Raw genomic sequence first — 27,625 nt, forward strand, 5'->3', positions numbered from 1 at the left:
TGATATTATGTAATTTATACATTTGACTTTTGATTTGAATGATTATATGAAGCTAGGAGGCAGGGAGGGGGTCATTCTTCTTACTCCATCATTAATGTCTAAAGCTACTCATGACACAAAGATGTGACGCTACACCAAACAACAACCAAGGAATATGTTGCCATCATATATGATTGCAACCACCATTTGACACAACTGTGTTTAAGAAATGGGGAGAATCTATTTTTCTGATGAACCTGGGCGAAAGGGAGCCTTTTTCTGTCTACTCCCAGTCAAATCTGCTCCACACACGCCCTTCAGCATATTACATAATACTAAATATCTGCATTTTAAAAGTAAATTCAGATTTAGATGGATTTTTTTCATATGTAACTAATTTGTTTTCAAATGCAATCAGATTTTCAAAAGTCTTCTTTGTGTTTTCTGTTCTCTGTCAGTAACCTTTAGGACTCATGCTCCTTTAATTTCCTCTAAAACAAATCTAAAGTTAATGTCCCGGTTAGCAGGCCATGAATGAAGAGTTTATGGTGGACACATAAAAGAGCCATTCAAGTTTAGCTGGCAGCAGGACAGTAGAGTCCTGCTGGATCACCACTTTAAATAGTTAAATAGGAAATCTTTTGGCTTAAAGATGTGAGAAAGCTGTGAGTATTATCGAAGAACTCTGAACCGAGGTCACAAGACCTGGAAAACAGCTGTGCTGACACCGTGCCTGGAACTCCGTGATCATGAGAGTAGATTTGACTCGTTCTGTTGAGTCATGGAAGTCTTTAAAAGGGTTTCAGGTATGCTGGGTGTAGCAATTCAACAGCTTTATAAAGTCCCTTTTCTTTATGGCAAATGTACTTTTTCATGGTAGGCCAGGTCAAAAAGTAATTCCTTAATTCTACAGGCTGCAGAAACAGTTTGGATGGGGCTGAAATGACAATGACTGTGGTTTACAATAAACAGCTGCTACATGCTCACACATCCAGAGTTTACATAATCTGTAAAGACTTTTAATGCAAATCCTTTAACAGCTGTCATTTCAGGCCCCTTTTCTGTTCATCACACACACACACACACACACACAAGCCAAAACACCTCTGAAATGCTTCGTTATTTGTTCCAGCCCCCTCTCAGTGACTGTGCCCCCCTCATGCCATATTTCCTTCTTCCCTGTTCCTCTTTTTCTCGTAACTCTTCCCTGTTCAGTCTCCCACGTCCTCTTGGAGTCTCCTCTTGGTCTCATGCTCATGACTCATCATCTCACATGGAAAAATCTTTTCTGTGGATGTGAAGAAGCTTTTACTGCTGCTAATGAAATTTTCTACCACTCTGCCTTCTCCCTCGACAAGGACAGGAAAAGCAGACATCTGAAAAACAGGATTTTCTTATTCATTTGTTATCATTTTTGTTTAAAACTCAATGCTCCCATGTGATACATTAGAGCATCTGGAAACTACAGCTACTTCATGTGACATCAGACAACAGTAGATCCACGCTGAGATCACAGCATTCTTTGGTGCAGGGTTCCCCCTATCGACTCAGTCCTGATCTTACAGTGTGTAACTTTTGCCCAAGCTAATGCATTCCCTCTCCATCAATGCAATCATTTCCCTGTGTAATCCTAGACTGTCCATATGGAATTTTCTATGGAAAAGAGCCTTGTCTAAATGGCACTAAACAATCAGGTCTCCACATGGGCGGTCAGGCCAGTGTTAGTGTGGATGGTTGGACTTTAAGCTAATGAAGTATGCAACAAACTGTGTTAGCTTCTTTTGAGTCATCATTCTTTTATGAGCATTATTTCTCTATGTAAATAATCATGTATTTGTATAAAGCACAAAAAACTAATTTTCTGCTTCAACAACAGAAAGGCTGAGTAGCAACCAGATGCTGCTCATCAAGTGTACAAATTAAATGATCATCAAGAGCAACGTTCGGTGTTAGTTACCAGAATGCTGATGAAAAGAAAAGAAAAACATGAGAAATTATCTAAGAGAAGCGATTGTCAAGGAAGGATTAGAAGCTCCTTTCCAATCTGTATGAAGTTTCATTTAACAGTGACAGCATTGTGGCTTCAGTCTGGTCATGCTGCGGAGGTGATCGCCTCCTGCTCTGAGTGCAGTTTGGTGACAGATGCTCCATGATGACCAAGCCTCTAGTGTGCTGCTGCTAACAGAGGAGAGTAAACTATGTGTGCTGTCCTGTTTTCACCAAATGTCTGCAATATTACTTCAACAGTCACTAAACTTATTGATAGATGCTTTTCTTCAAATAGAGCTGCTGGAGGACTCCAAAAAATAGCTAAATATAGCTAAAAAAAAGTGCAAAGTTTTTAGTGTACATCAGTGTAAAAGTGCACCAGAAAACTGTGCACTGACCATCGTTCTGTGATTTAATGCATTTATTTTTTAAACATGTTTATTTTCTGTAATTGAGTCATTGTTATAAACAAGGTGGGAGTATGTTTTTTGGACAGTGGTGTAATGGTCCATCAAGAAGTGGGTATACTCTCAATTTTTTGTCCTTGTTTTAAAAACAGAAAAAAGTACCCCAGAAAAATACTGTTTCATAAAATGTGACATGTAAGACTCTGTTTAAGCTACTTAAAATTCTATTTTTGCTTATTGTCACATAATTTCTGCTCTCTAGTTTCAGGCAGAAAGAGTTATGAAATAACTAAACCAATACTGGCACACAGGCTAGTGAGAGACAGGTTCATAGACATATATTTAGCTTTATTTTGTTTATTTTCAAGCTAAAGTTAATGTAGCAGTTAACTAACTGCACCAGTGTAGCAAAGGTAACATTAGCTAAGTTGCTGGCAATGTAGCTACATGTGTAGGGATGTTTGTAACTGTAAAAGCAGCATCACTGGGGATTTAGAAGTGGGTATACTCAATGCTGGCTGAAAAAGGAGTTGGTATTCTCCGTATACTCCACTGAGCCCATGTATGTATGTGTGAAATATTGCATTAGGAGTGACACTTAGATCTATACTTTTGCTTCATTTTTATTACAGCCAAAGCCGAATTATTAAACAAAACATTAAAATTCACTAAAAACTCAAAATTGATTAGTTCCATTGAAAAAATAGGAATTTTGGACATTTGGTCATTTTAGTTCCAGTGATCCACAAAGGTCATGCATGTTAATAAAATAAGCTATTTTGGTTGCCAAGTTTCATGTCAATATAAAATATATGAATATGTAAGTTGTTCGGATACATTCATTCATTCATTCATTTATTCAATCTTTCATTCTTTCATTATCTTAATCCAATGAAGGGTCGCGACTCTTCAGATACATAAATAGCTAAATTAAGGAGGCTAAAGCAGGAGAAGCCTCTGAAGATGCAGATTCTCTGTAAGGAAGGGTACAGCTGCTGCCACATTGCTAAAAAGGTGCAGATGCAGGTGTTCAGCAGCTGGATACAGTCTGTAGAAACACAGATGGACCAACTGCCACATGACATCACAGGAGCTTCAGCTGGAGTGGTCAAACCAAACTGTATGCGACCGCTTCCTGATCAAGACTTGAGGTCCTACAAGGCTGTCAAGAAGCATATTCAGAGTAATATTAAGTTGTGATTTTTTTTGTGAAAATGTAGTTTATGTTTGTTTATCAAGTAAAAATAATTATGCTAATGTATCTGCAGCATCTTTGTCCACAGCCTCGTTATCTCTCATATTGATTATCACAACATATTTTTCTTTTTGATCATCTTCAAAAGTCCCTCCATTATAACGAAATGTAATGGAATTTAGTATTAATGTAACAATAATTACGCTAGTTTAACACAACTTTGTTATCTTGGAAATAAAAGAGGTTAGACACATATCTATAGCTGGTTAGAGACATGTCTGTAACTGGTTAGAGACGGGTCTGTAGCTGGTTAGAGACGGGTCTGTAACTGGTTAGAGACGGGTCTGTAGCTGGTTAGAGACATGTCTGTAACTGGTTAGAGACATATCTATAGCTGGTTAGAGACAGGTCTGTAGCTGGTTAGAGACGGGTCTGTAGCTGGTTAGAGACAGGTCTGTAACTGGTTAGAGACGAGTCTATAGCTGGTTAGAGACAGGTCTGTAACTGGTTAGAGACGAGTCTATAGCTGGTTAGAGACATGTCTGTAACTGGTTAGAGACATATCTATAGCTGGTTAGAGACAGGTCTGTAGCTGGTTAGAGACAGGTCTGTAACTGGTTAGAGACAGGTCTGTAGCTGGTTAGAGACGGGTCTGTAACTGGTTAGAGATGGGTCTGTAGCTGGTTAGAGATGAGTCTATAGCTGGTTAGAGACAGGTCTGTAGCTGGTTAGAGACAGGTCTGTAGCTGGTTAGAGACAGGTCTGTAACTGGTTAGAGACAGGTCTGTAGCTGGTTAGAGACGGGTCTGTAACTGGTTAGAGATGGGTCTGTAGCTGGTTAGAGACAGGTCTGTAGCTGGTTAGAGACGGGTCTGTAGCTGGTTAGAGACAGGTCTGTAGCTGGTTAGAGACGGGTCTGTAACTGGTTAGAGACAGGTCTGTAGCTGGTTAGAGACAGGTCTGTAGCTGGTTAGAGACGGGTCTGTAACTGGTTAGAGACGGGTTAGTAGCTGGTTAGAGACATGTCTGTAACTGGTTAGAGACGGGTCTGTAGCTGGTTAGAGACGGGTCTGTAGCTGGTTAGAGACATGTCTGTAACTGGTTAGAGACGGGTTAGTAGCTGGTTAGAGACATGTCTGTAGCTGGTTAGAGACATGTCTGTAACTGGTTAGAGACGGGTTAGTAGCTGGTTAGAGACATGTCTGTAACTGGTTAGAGACGGGTCTGTAGCTGGTTAGAGACGGGTCTATAGCTGGTTAGAGACGGGTCTGTAGCTGGTTAGAGACGGGTCTGTAGCTGGTTAGAGACGGGTCTGTAACTGGTTAGAGACAGGTCTGTAGCTGGTTAGAGACGGGTCTATAGCTGGCTAGAGACAGGTCTGTAGCTGGTTAGAGACAGGTCTGTAGCTGGTTAGAGACGGGTCTGTAACTGGTTAGAGACGGGTCTGTAGCTGGTTAGAGACAGGTCTGTAGCTGGTTAGAGACGGGTCTGTAACTGGTTAGAGATAGGTCTGTAACTGGTTAGAGACAGGTCTGTAGCTGGTTAGAGACGGGTCTGTAGCTGGTTAGAGACGGGTCTGTAGCTGGTTAGAGACAGGTCTGTAGCTGGTTAGAGACGGGTCTGTAACTGGTTAGAGACGGGTCTGTAACTGGTTAGAGACGGGTCTGTAGCTGGTTAGAGACAGGTCTGTAGCTGGTTAGAGACGGGTCTGTAACTGGTTAGACATAGGTCTGTAACTGGTTAGAGACAGGTCTGTAGCTGGTTAGAGACGGGTCTGTAGCTGGTTAGAGACGGGTCTGTAGCTGGTTAGAGACAGGTCTGTAGCTGGTTAGAGACGGGTCTGTAACTGGTTAGAGACGGGTCTGTAACTGGTTAGAGACGGGTCTGTAGCTGGTTAGAGACAGGTCTATAGCTGGTTAGAGACGGGTCTGTAGCTGGTTAGAGACGGGTCTGTAGCTGGTTAGAGACGGGTCTATAACTGGTTAGAGACAGGTCTGTAGCTGGTTAGAGACAGGTCTATAACTGGTTAGAGACAGGTCTGTAGCTGGTTAGAGACGGGTCTGTAGCTGGTTAGAGATGGGTCTGTAGCTGGTTAGAGACGGGTCTGTAACTGGTTAGAGACAGGTCTATAGCTGGTTAGAGACGGGTCTGTAGCTGGTTAGAGACGGGTCTATAACTGGTTAGAGACAGGTCTGTAGCTGGTTAGAGACGGGTCTGTAGCTGGTTAGAGATGGGTCTGTAGCTGGTTAGAGACATGTCTATAGCTGGTTAGAGACATGTCTGTAGCTGGTTAGAGACGGGTCTGTAGCTGGTTAGAGACGGGTCTGTAGCTGGTTAGAGACATGTCTGTAACTGGTTAGAGACAGGTCTGTAGCTGGTTAGAGAGGGGTCTGTAGCTGGTTAGAGACAGGTCTGTAGCTGGTTAGAGACATGTCTGTAGCTGGTTAGAGAGGGGTCTGTAGCTGGTTAGAGACAGGTCTGTAGCTGGTTAGAGACGGGTCTGTAGCTGGTTAGAGACATGTCTGTAGCTGGTTAGAGACGGGTCTGTAACTGGTTAGAGACATGTCTGTAACTGGTTAGAGACATGTCTGTAGCTGGTTAGAGACGGGTCTGTAACTGGTTAGAGACGGGTCTATAACTGGTTAGAGATAGGTCTGTAACTGGTTAGAGACAGGTCTGTAGCTGGTTAGAGACGGGTCTGTAGCTGGTTAGAGACGGGTCTGTAACTGGTTAGAGACGGGTCTGTAGCTGGTTAGAGACAGGTCTATAGCTGGTTAGAGACGGGTCTGTAGCTGGTTAGAAACGGGTCTATAACTGGTTAGAGACGGGTCTATAACTGGTTAGAGACAGGTCTGTAGCTGGTTAGAGACGGGTCTGTAGCTGGTTAGAGACGGGTCTGTAGCTGGTTAGAGACATGTCTATAGCTGGTTAGAGACGGGTCTGTAGCTGGTTAGAGACGGGTCTGTAACTGGTTAGAGACAGGTCTGTAGCTGGTTAGAGACGGGTCTATAACTGGTTAGAGACAGGTCTGTAGCTGGTTAGAGACGGGTCTGTAGCTGGTTAGAGATGGGTCTGTAGCTGGTTAGAGACGGGTCTGTAACTGGTTAGAGACAGGTCTATAGCTGGTTAGAGACGGGTCTGTAGCTGGTTAGAGACGGGTCTATAACTGGTTAGAGACAGGTCTGTAGCTGGTTAGAGACGGGTCTGTAGCTGGTTAGAGATGGGTCTGTAGCTGGTTAGAGACATGTCTATAGCTGGTTAGAGACATGTCTGTAGCTGGTTAGAGACGGGTCTGTAGCTGGTTAGAGACGGGTCTGTAGCTGGTTAGAGACATGTCTGTAACTGGTTAGAGACAGGTCTGTAGCTGGTTAGAGAGGGGTCTGTAGCTGGTTAGAGACAGGTCTGTAGCTGGTTAGAGACATGTCTGTAGCTGGTTAGAGACGGGTCTGTAGCTGGTTAGAGACAGGTCTGTAGCTGGTTAGAGACGGGTCTGTAGCTGGTTAGAGACATGTCTGTAGCTGGTTAGAGACGGGTCTGTAACTGGTTAGAGACATGTCTGTAACTGGTTAGAGACATGTCTGTAGCTGGTTAGAGACAGGTCTGTAGCTGGTTAGAGACGGGTCTGTAACTGGTTAGAGTCATGTCTGTAACTGGTTAGAGACAGGTCTGTAGCTGGTTAGAGACGGGTCTGTAGCTGGTTAGACACACGTCTATAGCTGGTTAGAGACAGGTCTGTAGCTGGTTAGAGACAGGTCTGTAGCTGGTTAGAGACATGTCTGTAACTGGTTAGAGACAGGTCTTTAGCTGGTTAGAGACATGTCTGTAACTGGTTAGAGACAGGTCTGTAGCTGGTTAGAGACATGTCTGTAACTGGTTAGAGACGGGTCTGTAGCTGGTTGGAGACAGGTCTGTAGCTGGTTAGAGACGGGTCTGTAACTGGTTAGAGACATGTCTGTAACTAGTTAGAGACGGGTCTGTAGCTGGTTAGAGACAGGTCTGTAGCTGGTTAGAGACATGTCTGTAACTGGTTAGAGACGGGTCTGTAGCTGGTTAGAGACGGGTCTGTAACTGGTTAGAGACAGGTCTATAGCTGGTTAGAGACGGGTCTGTAGCTGGTTAGAGACGGGTCTATAACTGGTTAGAGACAGGTCTGTAGCTGGTTAGAGACGGGTCTGTAGCTGGTTAGAGATGGGTCTGTAGCTGGTTAGAGACATGTCTATAGCTGGTTAGAGACATGTCTGTAGCTGGTTAGAGACGGGTCTGTAGCTGGTTAGAGACGGGTCTGTAGCTGGTTAGAGACATGTCTGTAACCGGTTAGAGACATGTCTGTAACTGGTTAGAGACGGGTCTGTAGCTGGTTAGAGACAGGTCTGTAGCTGGTTAGAGAGGGGTCTGTAGCTGGTTAGAGACAGGTCTGTAGCTGGTTAGAGACATGTCTGTAGCTGGTTAGAGACGGGTCTGTAACTGGTTAGAGACATGTCTGTAGCTGGTTAGAGACGGGTCTGTAGCTGGTTAGAGACAGGTCTGTAGCTGGTTAGAGACGGGTCTGTAGCTGGTTAGAGACATGTCTGTAGCTGGTTAGAGACGGGTCTGTAACTGGTTAGAGACATGTCTGTAACTGGTTAGAGACATGTCTGTAGCTGGTTAGAGACAGGTCTGTAGCTGGTTAGAGACGGGTCTGTAACTGGTTAGAGTCATGTCTGTAACTGGTTAGAGACAGGTCTGTAGCTGGTTAGAGACGGGTCTGTAGCTGGTTAGACACACGTCTATAGCTGGTTAGAGACAGGTCTGTAGCTGGTTAGAGACAGGTCTGTAGCTGGTTAGAGACATGTCTGTAACTGGTTAGAGACAGGTCTTTAGCTGGTTAGAGACATGTCTGTAACTGGTTAGAGACAGGTCTGTAGCTGGTTAGAGACATGTCTGTAACTGGTTAGAGACGGGTCTGTAGCTGGTTGGAGACAGGTCTGTAGCTGGTTAGAGACGGGTCTGTAACTGGTTAGAGACATGTCTGTAACTAGTTAGAGACGGGTCTGTAGCTGGTTAGAGACAGGTCTGTAGCTGGTTAGAGACATGTCTGTAACTGGTTAGAGACGGGTCTGTAGCTGGTTAGAGACGGGTCTGTAACTGGTTAGAGACAGGTCTATAGCTGGTTAGAGACGGGTCTGTAGCTGGTTAGAGACGGGTCTATAACTGGTTAGAGACAGGTCTGTAGCTGGTTAGAGACGGGTCTGTAGCTGGTTAGAGATGGGTCTGTAGCTGGTTAGAGACATGTCTATAGCTGGTTAGAGACATGTCTGTAGCTGGTTAGAGACGGGTCTGTAGCTGGTTAGAGACGGGTCTGTAGCTGGTTAGAGACATGTCTGTAACCGGTTAGAGACATGTCTGTAACTGGTTAGAGACGGGTCTGTAGCTGGTTAGAGACAGGTCTGTAGCTGGTTAGAGAGGGGTCTGTAGCTGGTTAGAGACAGGTCTGTAGCTGGTTAGAGACATGTCTGTAGCTGGTTAGAGACGGGTCTGTAACTGGTTAGAGACATGTCTGTAACTGGTTAGAGACAGGTCTGTAGCTGGTTAGAGAGGGGTCTTTAGCTGGTTAGAGATAGGTCTGTAGCTGGTTAGAGACATGTCTGTAATGGTTAGAGACGGGTCTGTAGCTGGTTAGAGACGGGTCTGTAACTGGTTAGAGACATGTCTGTAACTAGTTAGAGACGGGTCTGCAGCTGGTTGGAGACAGGTCTGTAGCTGGTTAGAGACATGTCTGTAACTGGTTAGAGACGGGTCTGTAGCTGGTTAGAGACAGGTCTGTAACTGGTTAGAGACATGTCTGTAACTGGTTAGAGACGGGTCTGTAGCTGGTTAGAGACAGGTCTGTAACTGGTTAGAGACAGGTCTGTAGCTGGTTAGAGACAGGTCTGTAACTGGTTAGAGACAGGTCTGTAACTGGTTAGAGCTGCTAATCATAAGCAGAAGATTATTTTCTGCTGAGATAAAACTGTTTTCAGTAAGTCAGATGGTATCATATTCAGAGTGCATGATGTTGATTTCAGATGCCAAACTATTTTTCCAGGATTTTTAAATCAGTCACAGTAAATTGTAATAAATCAGATTTATTTGCAGATTTTCTTGTCAGACTTTGTGGCATTCATATTTTTTCTAATTGTTTAAACTAAAAGCCCTCTCTGGCCGTGTTCTTTGCTTTTTATGCTGTTAAAAGCAGGCAAAAGTTGTGCTCAATAAAAAACAAACTTGATGGAATAATATGTCGTCCCTCACGCAAAATCTGACCATGATGTACGCAGACTTTAGAGACAGAGGCGATACAGATGGTGATATGAAGAACTGGAGCCTCACTGCATCATCATATATGTTCATTATCTTTCTTTTTATAATGACCAAATATTATTTTCTTAGCTTTTTCTATATTCAATGATGAATAAGTTTAAAAATGGACAACTTAAGTCATTAATTATAGAAATAATTCTTTCACTAAAATAATTTCCTCAATAAATGTTATCACCCATTCTTAAGACGGTTAAATTCTGGGTCTCTGAAAAGGGATGTGTTATAACACCATCTAGTGTTTGATTCATGTGGGTTAAAGCTGTTCCAGGTGTATGATCACTGTAAAAGGGTGGATCTTTTATTTAACATTGATACAATGGAATTGCTGATGCAGAAAAACGTCTATGTGAGAGGGGAACTGATGGACTGGTGAATAAAAAGAATATCCTCTCACAGATGGATGATGCAAGTGCCAAGTGTAGCAGTTCACTCAGAAAATGTTTGTTTTGGTGGATTGACTGGCCGTTTTGTTCAAACTACTACAAAAGCACTACAAAATGAAAATGTTGACATCCATAATTGTTTCTCCTGTGAGAGAATATACCCTAAAGCAGGAGAGATTTTGAGCCAGAGGGGAAACCATCTCAGCCTGAGTACAGTTGAGCAGATGGTCTTTAATCAAAAATACTTGACGTGTTAAAATTAAACATTCTTCCATACAAATATAACTATAAACCAACTCAAGATATTATATGGACAAAACAACCCAAGAAACATGAGAACATTACAATTTATTTTCAGTTTGATATTTTGAGATCACTTTTTTGGCCACCATATGTCACTATGGCAGCGTGTTCCTAACGCTTCAAAATATCAATTCTTTTATCCAGAACAATCGTTCCAAACAAGTCGATCTGCCAGAGATTAGTTCAGTCCAGCTGCTTACAGTATAGTCATCTGCAGGAGTAGGCAACTCTGGTCCTCAAGTGCTGCGGTCCTGCAAATGTTAGGAGTTTCCCTGCTGCAACACACCCGATTCACATTAAAAGGCAAATCAGCAGACTTGTACAGAACTCAAACTCTGCACAAGTCTGCTAATCAGGTCTGATGAGTGCCAGGTGTGTTGCAGCAGAGAAACTCCTAACACTTGCAGAACTGTGGCACTGGAGGACCGGAGTTGCTGACCCCTGCTCTTGAGGCAAGAAGGAGCTTAATCAGCTGCTGAAGGAGGAAGAAAGATAATTTAACAACACTTCTATGAAAGACTCTGGGTCGACATGAAAGCCGATACCAACATGGCTACACAAAGGAAATGTTTAACAGGGGAAGAGCTGAGTTAAGACAAACTTAACCGGTTCTTTCTCTGGTTTTACACACACACACACACACACACACACACACACACACACACACAGCTACATCTTCGGACCACTGTTCCCTCAGGATCCAGACACTTTATTCTGGTGTGAAGAAGAAATCTGCAGGCTCTGATGTATTTTACCTTCCTCATAAAGACCTTTGCAGCAGAGCGAACCCCAGCAGGTTGTCTTGTGTTTCAGTGTTGATTCTAATCTGAACCAGTTTGCTTCAGGGAAGGAGTGGAGATGATGCAACAGCATCCCTCGCCTGACTCACCTGGAGGATCATGAGGCCGAAGCACCCCTGATGCTCATTGATTTTAGTTGTGCTTTTAACGCATTGCAGGCTCATGTGCTGTTACAGAGAATAATCCAGATTAATGTTAATCCTTTAAATATCTCATGTTTTTATTTCTTATCAGACAGAACTCAAAATATCTGATCAACTCTTTCTCCAAATCCCAACATGTCAGCATAGGTGCCCCTCGGGGCTTTGAAGGGCCTGTTCACCCTTTACTCAACAACTGTGGTCTCCCTGGCAACCTGATGACACAGCCATTTTCAGCCTGCTTCATCTGAGCTCAGACCCGTCTGTGTACTTCACAGCGGACGGCGACACACCTCAGTAGCTGTGGAATTAAACCTGATTCAGGGATGAGAGGTGATCAGTTTCCCTCCAAGTGTAGCGCTGACAGATGGTTTGCTGCTGTCAACACCGACTCAAAACGTGCCTCTGCATGTGTGAGTCTCTTCACGTGCTTCTCTACAACATGTGGACACCCAGATACTGTAACGCTTCTGAATATAGATGGACAACAAAAACCTGAGCTAAGCTCTGTCCCTTTTATCTACAACATGTAAACAACTTGTTCAGAGGCATCGAACGTGTGATTTTCTAACCAAAGCAATGAGAGAACACATGTATAAGCTCTTCATAGTAGCATTGGTTCATGTAAAGCAACAATGACAGAACAGAATGAAGGAAACTAAAATAAATGGAGTTAAAATGAACATTTTTCTATGCTGCAGTGAGCAGGTTGCTTCCAGATCCAGCCTGATTTAGAAAACATTGCTTCCCTGTCTGGGGGCCTTTCCTATTCTGTCTTCTTGTTAACATCCCTGATGTTTGCTGTGAACTAATTTAGTCATGTATGCAGATTGTGTTCTCGTCGCTCAGGAGAACGATGCTGAAAACAGCTGGTCAAATGCATTAAGGTTGAAAGTTGCTCACTAAATCCCTGCATTCGAATAAAAATTTTGCATATTTACAAAAAAACATTTTAAAAAAAAAAAATGTACAGACCGACATCAGTTCAACCAAGTAGACTGTTATTTTTCCAAGAAGTTTGAACCTGTCATCCATTTTTAATGTCTTGGTCTCATTTTTAGAAAACATCAAATTAACCCAAACATTTGATTTAAACCAATTTTTTTTTTCATTTTCATGAACAGATCTTTTATGACATCCTACCTCCACTGGATTATTGTCTCACAGATTAAGGATTGTGTAACAAATTGCTGGTTTCACCACAGCTAACAGCTGTGTAAAAAGGTCTTCTGAATGGGAACAGCACCAGTTTGGCTGCTAAAGGTGACTGGAATTCAGTTTGTAACGAGAGTCAAGTGAGAATATAAGAATGGTAGTCCGACAACGCCAGACTGGGGGGGCTCTTACCCCAGTCACCTTACAGGTTCGAAAAATGTACCATAACAGACGGATTCTGTGTAATAGAATAATAGTATTTTAATTTAACAATTATTGAAATTCTTGTCTTAAAATGGAGGCGCTACCAGGAGACAGGAGACGTGGAGGAGGCCGTGGGAGGGCAACAACCCAGCAGCAGGACCGCTACCTCCTTCTTTGTGCAAGGAGGAACAGGAGGAGCACTGCCAGAGCCCTGCAGAATGTGCTCCAGCAGGACACAGATGTGCATGTGTCTGCTCCAACAGTCAGAAACAGACTCCATGAGGGTGGTATGAGCGACGTCCACAGGTGGGGGTTGTGTTTACAGCCCAACACCGTGCAGGACGTTTGGCGTTTGCCAGAGAACACTAAGATTGGCAAATTCTCCACTGGTGCCCTGAGCTCTTCACAGATGGAAGCAGGTTCACACTGAGCACATGTGCCAGACGTGACAGAGTCTGGAGACACCGTGGAGAACATTCTGCTGCCTGCAACATCCTCCAGCAGGACCGGTTTGGCAGTGGGTCAGTAATGGTGTGGGGGGGCATTTCTTTGGAGGGCCGCACAGACCTCCATGTGCTCGCCAGAGGTAGCCTGACTGCCATTAGGTACCGAGATGAGATCCTCAGACCCCTTGTGGGACCATATGCTGGTGCGGTTGGCCCTGGGTTCCTCCTAATGCAAGACAATGCTGGACCTCATGTGGCTGGAGTGTGTCAGCAGTTCCTGCAACACCAAGGCATTGATGTTATGGACCGGCCCGCCCGTTCCCCAGACCTGGATCCAGCTGAGCACATCTGGGACATCATGTCTCGCTCCATCCACCAACACCAAGTTGCACCACAGACTGTCCAGGAGTTGGCAGATGCTTTAGTCCAGGTCTAGGAGGAGATCCCTCAGGAGAACATCCACCGCCTCATCAGGAGCATGCCCAGGTGTTGTAGGGAGGTCATACAGGCACGCAGAGGCCACACACACTACTGATCCTCATTCTGACTTGTTTAAAGGACATTACATCAAAGTTGGATCAGCCTGTAGTGTGTTTATCCACTTTCATTTAAAGTAGAACTCCAAATCCAGACCTCCATGGGTTGATATGTTTGATTTTCATTGATAAGTTTTATGTGATTTTGTTGTCAGCACATTCAGCTATGGGAAGAACAAAGTAGTAAAAATATTTAATTTATTCAGATCTACAACCTGTTACTTTAGTGTTCCCTTTATTTCTTTGAGCAGTGTGTATATATACGTGTGTTTTTATGTGTGTGTATGCATTTCCAAATGAACACACATTGATCCATTTTAGAGTTTGAGCTTACTTGAAATACTGCAACCATGTTGATTCTACGACTTAATTATTGCTGTTATTATATTCTGGTGTTGTTGGCAGTGTTGTGTGTTTTCTGTCATGGAACTACAGATGTAAATAAGCATTTTGCTAACTCCGGTTTATTTACAGCAACTTTTGACTCTTCATCAATATACAACGTCCCATTGAAATAAATCAATAGAAAAGAGACATTTAGCATCATATTAACCAGTCACAACACTGCTTTGTTGGAGTTCATTCTTCATGCTTCAGCGTGGCTCAACATGAAACCACATCTTGAAAATCCTACCCAGTAATTAAACAACAAATTAGAAAACAGAGAAAGAAAATATTTATTCAGAAGTCAGACAGGAGATGTGCAGACCGAGCTCACACAGCGAAGCATGCCACGACTCCTGCTACCTGCTGAAGCTGGTGACAAAGATAATTAAATGCATAAACTGAGCAGATGTGAGTTTTCAGGGCTACAAATGGTTTGTACAGCTGAATAATCAGCTTTACTTTTTAAATCAGAACTCGTTAACAACCAGTGGGACGAGAAAATGAACAGAGTCTCGTATTATGAGTGTAAACACACTTTTAACACATTAATGACAGGAAAAACACACATTAGTAGCTGAACATCAACAGACACGTCCTGAAGAAGAGTCCCATGACCAGAAGCTTCAGGTAAGCTGTTCGGTGCTTTTGGTACATCTTTATCAGGGAAGCAGCTCCATCCTAACGTGTCCTCTTCCTCGGTACAAAACAGGTCGAAACTGTTGGCATGGTAACGATGGATTATCAGTTCTCCAGGAAAGTCACGTAGTCGGTGAGTCGAGCCAGCTGCTGCTCATTTGGAACTAGTGAGACAGGAGGAGGATCTGTTGAAGAGGAAGACGGAGAAGTTAAGAGGAATAATGTTGTGGGAGAAACAAAAGGTGAGTCAAAAATATGTTTAGTACGATGAATAAACTCTTTCTGTTGTTTTTTTTTTTTTAAAGTTTTTTTTATTTTGACATTGAAAGAGGCTATCACTTAAAAAAAAAAAAAAAGTAGATTTTGAAAACCTTTAGACCCACATTGCATAAATCACTTTTGTCCTCTATTGTTAAATGTCAGAATATCAAATTTAACCAAAATACCGCTATGTGACATTTCTAGCTTCATGTCCAACCCTCCTGTTTTTAATTTCACCTTATGCTCAGAAAAAATACTGTTAAAAATGTTACACTTAAAATTATTCAGAGGTTGTGTGTGTAAGAGAAGACTAGAGAGACATTTATTGCTTTTATGTTCAGTGTCAGCTGTTGTAAAGTTGATGTGCCGGTGAAACGTGCAATAAATATTTATATTGGAAATAAATCGTGATCTCAATTCTAAGCAAAAAAATCATGATTCTCATTTTATCCAGGATCGTGCAGCCCTATCTCAGACCCATAGACTGTATATAAAGAGATGGGCGGAGCCTCCATGACGTCACCCGTAGGTTTCTGAAGAGCTGAATTGAAGCTCGGTGGGCGGTTCCTACCATCACCATGTTGGCAGGGGCATGCGTGTCGTCTCGCCCAGAAAATACAAATATGGTCAAAGAGGCGGCGCTGAGAGGGGGGCTGTGAGCGTCATGGTGGATGATTGACATTGAGCGAACTCCGAGCTTTCTGTAGCTAAGAGCTAACCCAGAGATAACAGGAGCTAACCAGCTAACGGAGGTAAGTGGGCTAAAGCTAAGTCTCGTTGTTAACCGGCTAAAAACCGTGGTTGTTCTACGTTCTTCTGACTTGAAGCAGGAGATTCGTACCTGTCAATCAAAAGGACACGCCCCTAAATTTGCCAAACTTCGAGATTAAATTACTTATAAACGGGCGAGTTAGAAAAAAATTCACTCCCCCCCACAGTTGTCATGAAGGTAAACCTGACCTATTAAACCTAAAATGGATTTTTGTACCAGGCTGTAAACATGTTTATTTCTGCTGTAAACATGTTTATTCCTGCTGTAAACATGTTTATTTCTGCTGTAAACATGTTTATTTCTGCTGTAAACATGTTTATTTCTGCTGTAAACATGTTTATTCCTGCTGTGAAGTTGGTCATTTTAACATGGGAGTCTATGAGGATTTGCTCTGTTTTGCAGCCCCTAGTGGATGAAGGAGGAACTGCAGTTTTATGCACTTCCACATAGGCTTCACTTTTAACCGCCGGAGGTTGCCGCTTGCTCAGACCACATGTTCAACACTCAGACCTCGAACAACACTGCCACCTACCTGGCTTTTTAGGCATCACCATCCTGGTAGAGGGATCTGCCTGCCAGCCCTGACTCACCACACCTTTGGAGAAAGGAAGCACTCATCAGCAGCTGTTTAACCAAGCAGAAAGGTACTAACATCTTTTCAGATGGCAGCAATATATTTAACTACAACTTGGTAATGAACAGTTTCTCATTTCAACCACCATGCGGAAAGAAAGATGTTGTTGTCATGGAAATGATGTTAAATCTGTTGGCATGAAGCGAACACCTAAAACTGGATTAATGTTTGGACAATGCATTGTTAAAACTGGTGGGGAAGCATCGTCTTCCAGAAGAAATGTGGTGGAAAAACATCCTGAATGATGGTGGTTACTGGTGAAATCAGATGGAAGAAAAACAGCAGTAGAACTCAGGACTGAGTTTCATAGTAAAGTACATGAACAAAGTGAAGAAACTCAAAGGGAGTGGACAGCTGTGGAGCCAGCAGAAAACCACCAATCAGAGAGGAGAAGCAGAGAGAAAGCCTTCAGCTTGCTAGACTGGACTCTGCAGCTGGAAGGTCATGTGGTCCAGGAACAGGAGACATCATTTTCACACATGGACTGACCACAACAGAGCCCGGACTACAATCCCAGTCAGAAGCTGTGGGATGTGGTACGGAAGGCTTTGTGCAGCCGGACTCTCCCGGAACACGAGTCTGGTGAAAGCCTAACTCTTGTCACAACAGTACCACGGCGAACCTTTTGACAAGTCCAAGGTGGTCCAGATTAATACGTGTAAACCTGGTGGCAACGTTACTTTGTCCAGGCAGCGTTTAATGTACTGAGAACAGGTTGCATTCAGCGTGTTGAGTGACTGCATAACCTTACCTTTCACTGCTTCTTCTACAGAGTAGCCGACGAATGCGGCGAAATCCTCTGCTGTGATGGAAGTGTACGCCTGCGCCACTAGAGAGTAAGCCCTTTGCCGTGTGCTCTCTGTGAAGACATTAACATGTGCATATGGAGTACATATGAGGTCATGCTCTATTTACAGCTCTCATAGCTGGGCAGCAGCAAAGTACTGTTACCTTCCAGCAATATGAGGAATATGTTGTTCATACAAAGTACCTGATGGTACCGATTCGTCATTTATCAATCACTACAAAGCTGTGATTTAGCATCAGCACTGGAGGTTCGCTCTGTCTGAATCCATTCACCAGGAGTGGAACCAGGAGGCTGATGTAGTCTACAATACTATCAGAGTTTTGGTGCCATATCAAGCTGACGCAGGAGATCTGCACAGAACCATGAGGAAGTTTAATTTAAAGTAGGGTGGCAACTAACAGTTATTTTAATAGTTGACTAATCTGTTAATAATCTTTTTGATTAGTCACGGTTATTTCTGTCCCGCCCACCATCTGTGCTTCCAGCTGATGCGGCTCTTTTTACTGGTTCCAGTATGTTTTACCCCACTCTCTCCATCTGCATCATATGCATGTCCCCCTGATTCCCAGTCAGTCCCAACATAATGGCCTTTAGGAAGTTAAAAGAACGACTCCTGAACCAGCTGAATATTAAATTTAAGCTTAACAGCTGTACTTTGAATTTACTTTGAAAAATTCAAACTAAGCTATAGAGTCATATCCGAGCTGTACAGAATTTACCTCAAAAGGAAAACAAATTAAAAAAAAATATGTCAAAATCTTAATTTTTGTAGAATTGCATTGAAATGATTATTTACATCTTGAAAAAACCTGTTTTGTAGGTAAACAAGATTCAGAATCCTTTAAAACATTCCTGAATCCAAACGGTGATCCGGATCACCACCTAAATTACATCACTTCTTCCTTTTCACATTTCCAACAACTCCTGAAAATGTCATGAAAATCTCTCCATAACTTTCTGAGTTATCTTGAACACAAACAGATAAACGTCGGTAAAAACAGAAGCTCTTTGGCAGAGGTAACAACAGCACATCGCTACTCGCTAATGCTAACTTTAGCTAATGCTAACTTTGCCATCTGGAACGCTGGAAACCACGACTCCGGGGTGCTTTCCTTCCAGATGCTCTTGCATGACCGTCATGCTGCCGTGGTACGCCGACTCTGCGTGGCAGACGACACGTTTCACCTGTTTGACACTTTGTTTAGTGTGAAATATCCCCAGACTTTGGTAACAGGTTGCACCGCCGTCAGTTTCTTCTTCGTTGGTTAAACAAAGACGCTGCAGGACATTACTGCCCCCAGCTCTTCCTGTGCTGCTTTGCGTCGTTTGCTTGGTGTTTAAAGTTCTTCCACTGTTTGAAAAGCCGTGGGTGGTAAACGGCGTTAAGTTGCCTGGCGCAGCGTTTTATTAGCAAAGCTGTTACGGCGTTTATAAAGCGACGTGTCGACACGGAAATTTCACGTCGATGAATTTTCATTGTCGATGTTGTTGACTTTGTCGACAAATCGTTGCAGCCTTAATTTAAATGTAAAAATTATAATTCATTCATTCCAGAAGAAAACTATACAATGTCCAAAAGCCACAGTTAGTTTCTTTACAATCTACTCTCAATATTTTTTTTTTTCGTTTCATGAGGAATTAGTTTTTTTTTCCAACTCAATTGCATCTTAATCACTCACCAATATTTGTCCCAAAAACAAACATTTTTTTTATTTTAAAATAAACATATACATACGTACGTACATATATATATATATATATATATATATATATATATATATATATATATATATATACATATACATATATATATACATATATATATACAAAAAAAAAATATATATATATATATATATGCATTACTTACTAGATATCAATGTCTATTATTGATATAAAGTTACTGTAACATGTTGTAGACTTAATTTCTACTGTTTTGACATTTTTTAAAAATTTGGAAAAGATTTTTTTTTTTAGACATTAACAGAGGTTGAGTTTATATCAATCTCTTTTCTTTTATTTGATCATCCGTTAAAATCCATTTACAGGAAAAAGTTTAGCTTTTTGGGGTGAATTTTGTTTTGCGAGTAAAATGTATTTAATCAGGATTAACTGATTATAAAGCCTGTAATTAATAAATTTAATTTTTTTCTAATTGTGTGCCGATCCTAACATTTATAATTTCTTTTTTCTCGTTCTTTTATTTATTTGTCAAGTTCCTTGCAGCAACATTAAATTATTTGGATTTACATCAAATTAATTCACACGTTCTGCAAGTTTTATATTTTATATATTTAAATAAGACATGCAAAAAATGAATGTCAATGAAAGTCAGTGGCAGCAAAGCACTTCGACCACAGACATATTTACTGCCTTCAGCTGCCGTTTTTATCTGGCGAATGTGGAGATTAGTTTAAGAGTGACGAGGCCTCAAAGCAACAGATGCTGGTGTGTATCTGCTGCCGTCCCAGCAGCTATCACATAAATGCCTCAGGGTTATGGCCTTCAGTGCTTTATAGCCTAGCAACTGCTCATGTGTACCAACAATAAGCCCCGCAGTCTGCTGCAGCATTTATTGGCAGCAACAACAAATGGGAAGAGACAGCTGTGGAGGGAGAGGCCAGAGATTTGTCTGCAGTCTTTTCCTTTTCCAATGTCCAAGAAACTTCCCGTTACTTTACTGGTTTAATAATAATGTAAAAACAGATACTCAAAGAGTTATTTGTCACCATTTATTGTCTTTTAAGGTAGTTTTCATTCAGTTGTGTAAGATTTCCAGTCAAACACTGGAGATTAAAACTAAAATCTGTCATAAGTTTATGTGGATTAAATATGGCTGGTTTGTATTCTCCTCCTTAACTTTACACTAACTCCACTCAGAAAAATGGGCTGTGATGTGAGCTTGCCGTTAAACCACACAAGCCAGCTATTTTGAGGGTGCTTTTTGTCACTCGGTCCCGACCAGGACGTGTATTTTTATCGTGGCCTCTTGACTGATAGGAAATGTGTTGCGTTGCAGCAGGACCGGCCATTCTTAGCTTCGGCCTCAGAATGCTGTCGGAGATGCTGAGCAAGACATCTGTGAGTGGGAGGATGGGAGTTTTATGGAGCAGAAACAGGATCTGGCCTGTCCTTGGCTGCTGGTCTATTCCAGTCCCGCTATCATTTCTCACCCTCTCATACTTTAAAAATAGATCCAACTTTTCACCAGCAAAGGCAAAGTTCACAGGACACGGTTAGGGCTTGTATTTATAAAAACGCTCAATTGCCAAGTAAGATGACCAGCAGATGGGCTAAGATTTCAGAGGACGGACACAGCATAAAACAGACTGGATGCAAACAAAAAATAACCCCAGAAAGCCTGAAGTTTGTCTCGTGCTTTAAATGAAGCCTGAAACTGCTCTTTAACGTCATGCAACTTTATTCAAGACATCAGTAAAGACAGGTTTGGTGACAACAGGTTATCACGTTAAGGTTAAGTGGAAAAAGAAACATATTGCTGTGCAATCTTTAGATATTCTATATTTACATAACTGTGCATCCACATTTCCATTTCACTGGGTTTCAAAATACAAAAGCAGTATCAAAAGAAGTTAAGAAAAGGCAAGAACATGACAAAGTTAAATATTGCACTGAAAGTGAGGACGCGTCTTCCAAGCCCTCATCGACCCTAACTTCACATCAAATTCAGAGACCTTGTGATAACCTATTAAAAAAATCTAATTAAAACCTCTAACTTTGTAACTATTTTAGGCTTGATTACTCCTCCTCCTCTTCATCCTCTGCATCCTCAAACTCGTCGTCATCGCCGCCGTTTCCAAAGTCCATTTTTGACAGGATGGCCTCAACGTGTTCAGTAGCCAAGGTGAAGTGGTCCATCTTCTCAAAGCCTGGTTCTGGCCTGTCTTCTCCCAGTGAGGACTTGGCTGCATCTTTGGTCTGTGTGATGAGTCCTTTAGAAGCCATCAGGAACTCAGCAGCGCCGCTCTGTTCCAAAGCCCTCACGGCCGTATCCGTCAGCTCTGAACTGGCCTGCAGCCGTTCGCCGTACCGTTGAGCCAGGGCCCGCAGAGCCGCCACCTTTTCATCCTGCTCCTTCCCGATCTGCTCCAGCAGAATGGTCTTGCGTTCTTCCAGGACGGCGTACAGCAGGTCGAAGCGTTCGGCCAGACCCTGCTTTGCACGCTGAGCGTTCTCCTGTACAGCACGGCAGGTGTCCTCCATCTGGTTCAGCAGGGCCTGTAGGCGGGAGTTGCTGGCCACCAGAGTATCGATGGCGTTGCTCAGTTCGCCTTTCTGGGTCTGGTAAATGCTTGCTAAAGGCGCTACCTCGCAGTCTTTATGCTGGCCAAACACTTTGCACATGGAGCAGGTGGGCACCTGGCAGGTCACGCAGTAGATGTTGATTCTCTCGTCTTCGTGCTCTTGGCACATGGGCTCCTTGGATTCTTTCGGTTTCAGGGTGGTGTCTGTGTCTCCACTTTTACTACTTTCTTGCTGCTGCTTGTAGAGGTCGATGATATTTTCTACCAACAGGTTGCGCTGGAGGCCGTGAACGCCATGTCGGTCGAGGACGACCTCAAAGCGGCAGGTAGGGCAGCGGAAGACGCCCCCAGAGAAGCGGTACGGGTTGCGGGAGTCATAGAGGTCGCTGGCACAACTGCGACAAAGGTTGTGCTGGCAGGGCAGGATGACCACAGGCTTGGTAAACATGTCCAGGCAGATGGGGCAGCTCAGCTGCTTCTCAAGGCTGTCCATGGGGCTGGGGGGCCGAACCACCGATCCTGTCCTCTGGACGTCCATAGCTGAAAAGTCTAGTTGGTTTCCAAACTCTCACAAAGAGAAAATTACAAGTTCATCTTAAAAGTAGCTCAGAGTCCAGGAGCGTCTCTTCTGAGCCCAGTTGGCTGAAATGTTGATGTTCTATTCTGGTTGAGAGCTGGAAGCCCCGTCCTTTATACCAGCCCTCACAGCTGGTGACACCTGATCCTCTCCACCAACCAGAGCAGCATTCCTGCCTGCTGGGCTGAGATCTTTTCACAGAAAGCCCCTCCAGCTCAGAGCAGCCGGAGTCACATGTCCCAGTGGGGAGAGAGTCCCCTTGAACCGCCACGGAAAAGGTGGACCGATCCGAGACAAACACGGTCCATGTGACCGGTTCAGAGAAGCTGCAACTGGGAGTGGGGGCTCAGTCTTGTTGGTAAACAAAATGCATGTCAACATTATGTTTTTCTGTATCACCTAGATGTCGTTTGCACGAGCTTTTATTTATAGAAGCTTTTTATTACCCAACCTGTTATGACAGGGGGACTTTACTGATCAGCTGATTGGTTGGTCGCCAACATGAAAACAAACAGTACAAGTTCCTGCACATCTCATTCATACCTAAATCTATTTGTCTTTACTTTGTTTTTATGTATTTTAACTTGCAAAATGGGCTCGTATGATGACAGAATATTAGAACGAGTGAAAAGAATAAAACCCTTTCTATGAAGGTGAAGTTCTTTCTTATGCAGCTCCACGTGAAAGAACTTCTCATGGTGAGTTTTATTCCTTTATGTAAAACATTATAAATTATTTTTATTATTATGTAAAACCTTTTTTTCCCAATACCCACCATGTTGTACACATGAGAAGTGATAAGCCAGTGTCATGAGTGTTTTTCAGCAGCAATGGCAGATAAACACGGAGAAACATGGAGAAGCTATTCTTAAACTCTTACACAACCACCGCATGATGCAGATGTCACAACAATAAGACGTTATTTATCAGAAGGCAAATCCATAACTTTGATAAAGACCAACTAGGAATATGTAAACTAAAACTGAAAGGTTTTTATCCATTATGACACTTAAACACACTGCTGGTAGCTTCAACAGCAGAAATAATCCTTTCTAAGTATTTGTAGATCTGTTTGTTAATATTAATGATGATAATAATAATAATATCAGTTTAATATTAATCTATAATTTAATCTATTTATCTTTTTTTAAAGGAACTGTTGAAACACCCTGAATTTCCCCCTTGGGATTGAATATTTATCCATCCATCCATCCATCTATCTGTCTGTCTATCTATCTATCTAAATGTATGTAAATATTAAATTTACATCAATGTAGAAACAGAAATCATCAGATTTCCCAGAGTTTAAAGTGTAAATGACATAAATGTTGTTGGTATTTATTGTAAATATGAGGCGATGTCACGTGATAAAGTGATGGGTTGGACGGACATGTGTTTCTTTTTGTTTGTACCTCGAAGGGCCTCCATGACTGGAAGAATATTCTCCGACCACTGGTGAGCTGTGATGGCCGTGTAGATGCCTGGAAAGTCTCTCTGCCAAATATGCTGGCCAACAGTCCAAACAGCTGCTAACTCAGGGTTTGCCTGTGTGACACAAGGGAGAAGACTGAACACTTCAGCATCCAACAGCTGTGTGGGCTGACATGTCCTTCCAACCAGGCCACAACACACCCCAACAGTCTGGGTACTGAACTGTTGAGTAACGTTTCAAGCCGCTACACCGACAACCATCCCTCTGAAAGCAGCACCAAAGCAATGACCTGAAGACGTTGATAAAAGCAGTTTGCTGACCTGATTTAGCTGTCATCACAAGCAGACAGCAGACTGGTAGGAAACGTAAAGGAAGTAAAAACACGGAATGGAAACTGCTTATGTTGTTGTTTTCCTTTCGGCGTGTCCCTCTGAAGAGGTCGCCGCAGCGAATCATCACACAGGTCAACGTTTAGCGCATGTTTTACACCCTTCCTGACGCAACTCTCTGCATTTATCCAGGCATGGGACCGGTCCTCAGCAGCGTAGGACTCGAACCGCAGACCGTCAGGTCAGGCTCTACCACCTGAGCCACGACAACCCCAGGATGAAAACTGCTCATATTAATCTTTTAACATTCTTTAAACTAGAGCTGTAGAAGATTCTCTATCCAGAGACATTTTTCCGTTTTTCACACGATACATAAACAGTTTCTGCTGCTACACGATCGCGGCGCACGGCCACAGCTGAATAAAAGCCACCGTGCCTTCACAATAAGGATTTTATTCAGATTATACGGTACGAGACCTCTCCGGCAGCATTTAAACATCCAGGAGGAAATGCTGCAGCAGCAGCAGAATGTTAAGCCGCATACATGTCATTTTCATGGTTGTTTGGCGTCTCTCACTCGCAGCAGACAGCCAGCTTGACCCCACGTCTATCCAGAACTCAGACATGTGCATCGTTGTTTCAGGGGAGACAGGAATTGAACACCTATTAAAATTAGTTAATTATTAGATTAATTTATCAATTATAAGAATTAAAAATCTATCTGAAAGAATTAAACACCAAAGAAGTGATGACGTTGATGAGGAGACTGATTGTTTGGCTCTGCATGAAGTGCTTGGTAAACGAAGCAGGAAATCTCCTCCGCTTGCTGCTCCTCCTTCAAAATAAAAGATCTACCAGCTGCTGGTTTAGTAATCTCAGCAGATATTTGTGTTTTACAAGTGGCTGATGCAACAATCTCCACTGTGCCCTCAGTCTGCTGGTCGGACAGGACAGACATGGCATGTAGATGTGGACTAATAACACGTCAACATGATAATAAGATAAAACTGATATTGTTATTATTTTGTTTTTACAGTTTAAGAAAAAACATATTGACATATTTCCAGAAAAGGGCATTTATGTTACTTCTGTTGTTATTTGGTGCAAAACAGAAAAAACCATAATAAAATAATTTTATATAAAATAATTTCATGAAAAATGTGGGAAAATATTAACTTATTATTTACAGAAAATTAAAACAAAACTTGATTAAGATGAGGTGGCGGTTGGGACGCCATCTTAGCAACGCATTACTTTACTTTCTGACGTTAAAACTGGCGGTCGGCTGCAGCCCAGCAGCGCTCCGAGGGGCAGAAACTGCATGTTTTCATCCGGGACGATGAAAACAAACAAAAACAGACTTTCAGCACAACATCCTCACTTTAGAGATGCTTTATGTAACTTTCCGACCTTAAAATTCCACATTTCAGACTTGTTTAATTGCAAGGTGGCATCTATCACGCATTTCTGCAGCCGTCGCTGCCCGGCAACGTCATGAGGATGAGAAACCTCTACACAACCTTTCCATCCGAGAAGCTGCGTGATGCTGCAGCCGGGTTTCCCTTCACACCCAGGAAACAGGGAAATAAACATTCCTTCCATTCTTAATACACCGTGACCAAATCAGCAAAGAAATACAAGAAAGATGTAAAAAGAAAGTGAGAAAGAGACGGAACAATCGTCAACATCAGGCTGCCGTCTTGCTGGCTGGAGAGCTCACAGCTCAGTCCGGTGGTTCATCCCTGAGGAAAGATGTGTAATGCACCTTTAAACATATGAGCTTCTATGTCCTGCCGGTCATTTCATTCTCTCCACCCCCAAATCCTTCCAAAACCTGTCTGATTTCCACACTGCTGACGGAAGAGTGCTCGCCTGTGTGTGCCCACTTATATCTATATGTGTGGCATCAGGACAGAAGTGGACGCAGAGAGCAGTTATGACATCATTTTAATCAGACAAATAAGACATCAAAATGTTTAACTTGATCCTGTAGTACAGGTGAGTAATGAAGCGTTGCAGTGATTTATATGAAGTTAGAGTGAACGTTGCAGTGATTTATACACATATTTAACACACATATCTCCTGCTTTTTGTGCTGAATTAATAACAAAATGACAAGACAGTTACATTCTATGTATAGAAATGTGCTTCTTGTAACAGACTTACTGATTTTATTGCCTGAGGAATCCTCTTCCACAGATACCTGGCATTATTCCTGGTCAGATGGGATCAAAACAAATGAAAAATGAAAAATCACAACGACAATCAACAGTCTTTTGCAGGTTAAATGTAAAACTAATAATTTAATCTCTTTGATGTATGTCAGTGAGGTAGATGTTGTATTGATGAGACTAGACAGGTAACTTACATGTCATTGTTGAGTAAATAGAGAGCCAGCAGCTGACCGTAGACCTGAGGAGTCGCGATGCCCCCTGGAGCCTGCCCACATTAACACAGGATCAGGATCTAAATGTCACACTAAGGCAGTGTTTTTCAACCTTTTAGGAGCCAAGGCACACTTTTTTCCCACTGAAAACTCACAATGTTTTGGGGTTTTTTTTTTTTAAAAAAAAGCCCATATTTTTAATATAAGGTCATCTTGTCAAAGTGTCGTGAATAGAAATCAGATAAACACAAGAAAAAGTCATTTTATTGTCTTCCACCTGGGCCTCTTTGGAGGAACACAGAGCTGCTTTTTAGACCTATCAGGTGAAATTGGATCATTTCTCAGGACACCTGATGATCTCTCACAGTGGTTGAAAAACACTGCTCTAAGGTAAAATCCACTTTGCATGACTTTGAACAATCCTAGCTATAAAGACATAAAGAGGTTTATCCATGTAAAGATCTGACAACAAACACCGGCTCCAGATATCATCCAGACGTGAAACACGGATCTTTCCTTCTATTTACTGAAGTTAAACTGTAGTTAACCAGCTAATGGTCGGTATTAAGGACACATAAATGACATTTAATGCCACTAAACATGAAGTTAAGTGATGTTAGCTGCTTTGGCTGACTATCAGACTGCAGCCAAACTCCTGGTTATCCATGAATAACGTCATGTGGTTGTTTGGTCACGTCCACAGATGTTTACATGACGTTGTTTGCATCTCAAGTGCTCATTTATAAGTAAAACATTGTCCCAAATGGGTCCCATATACTCATTTATAAACAAATGGTCCCAAATGAGTCCCATAAGAAGCTTCCTGACCGCGAGCTAAAAAGGCTCCTTACTCATGACGTCATACCCACAGATGACGTCAGCCCGTGTGGCGTCAGTTACTGGATAAAAAATGACGCATTTCCACGTTTTCTGCTCACCTCGAGTTCTTGAGTTTCGCACTGTTCCAATAATTTATCAAAATTTTCCTCCATGTTGACAGCAGCAGGCATGATGGCGCCTACCCATGTGCGCATGCGTGAGGGGAGAGCGGGCGAGCGAGCGAGAGAGAGAGAGAGAGAGAGAGAGAGAGAGAGAGAGAGAGACTTCTTCTTCTGCGAGTTTGTTGCAGCGTATTCGCGACAGATCATGAGGACTGCTGGCTCCATGAGGAATAATGCAGAATTCAGACACCATCATCTCACCAACCATCTGGTATCAAACCAGCAGATGTGATGACTGAAGTCAGACTGATAAAACTGATCATC

The 27,625-nt window shown here is 42.6% G+C and overlaps 2 protein-coding genes across 2 annotated transcripts; both read right to left on the reverse strand.

Annotated features, from left to right (window-relative positions):
- Positions 1–14,322: 14,322 nt before the first annotated feature.
- On the reverse strand, positions 14,323–27,404 carry cops8 (COP9 signalosome subunit 8). Its single transcript, XM_079254233.1, has 7 exons — positions 27,299–27,404; positions 26,343–26,413; positions 26,141–26,189; positions 23,626–23,758; positions 17,318–17,425; positions 16,465–16,527; positions 14,323–15,084 (listed from the first exon to the last, which is right to left on the reverse strand). Exons 1-7 carry the CDS (start codon positions 27,392–27,394, stop codon positions 15,005–15,007), a joined length of 600 nt encoding a protein of 199 aa, XP_079110359.1. The 5' UTR covers positions 27,395–27,404; the 3' UTR covers positions 14,323–15,004.
- Positions 20,147–22,314, reverse strand: trim63b (tripartite motif containing 63b). Its single transcript, XM_079254229.1, has one exon. The coding sequence runs from the start codon at positions 22,172–22,174 to the stop codon at positions 21,131–21,133; it is 1,044 nt and encodes a 347-aa protein (XP_079110355.1). The 5' UTR covers positions 22,175–22,314; the 3' UTR covers positions 20,147–21,130.
- Positions 27,405–27,625: the final 221 nt, after the last annotated feature.

This window comes from Telmatherina bonti (assembly GCF_933228915.1).
Source record: "Telmatherina bonti genome assembly, chromosome: 15".
NCBI classification, from domain to species: Eukaryota; Metazoa; Chordata; class Actinopteri; order Atheriniformes; family Telmatherinidae; genus Telmatherina; species Telmatherina bonti.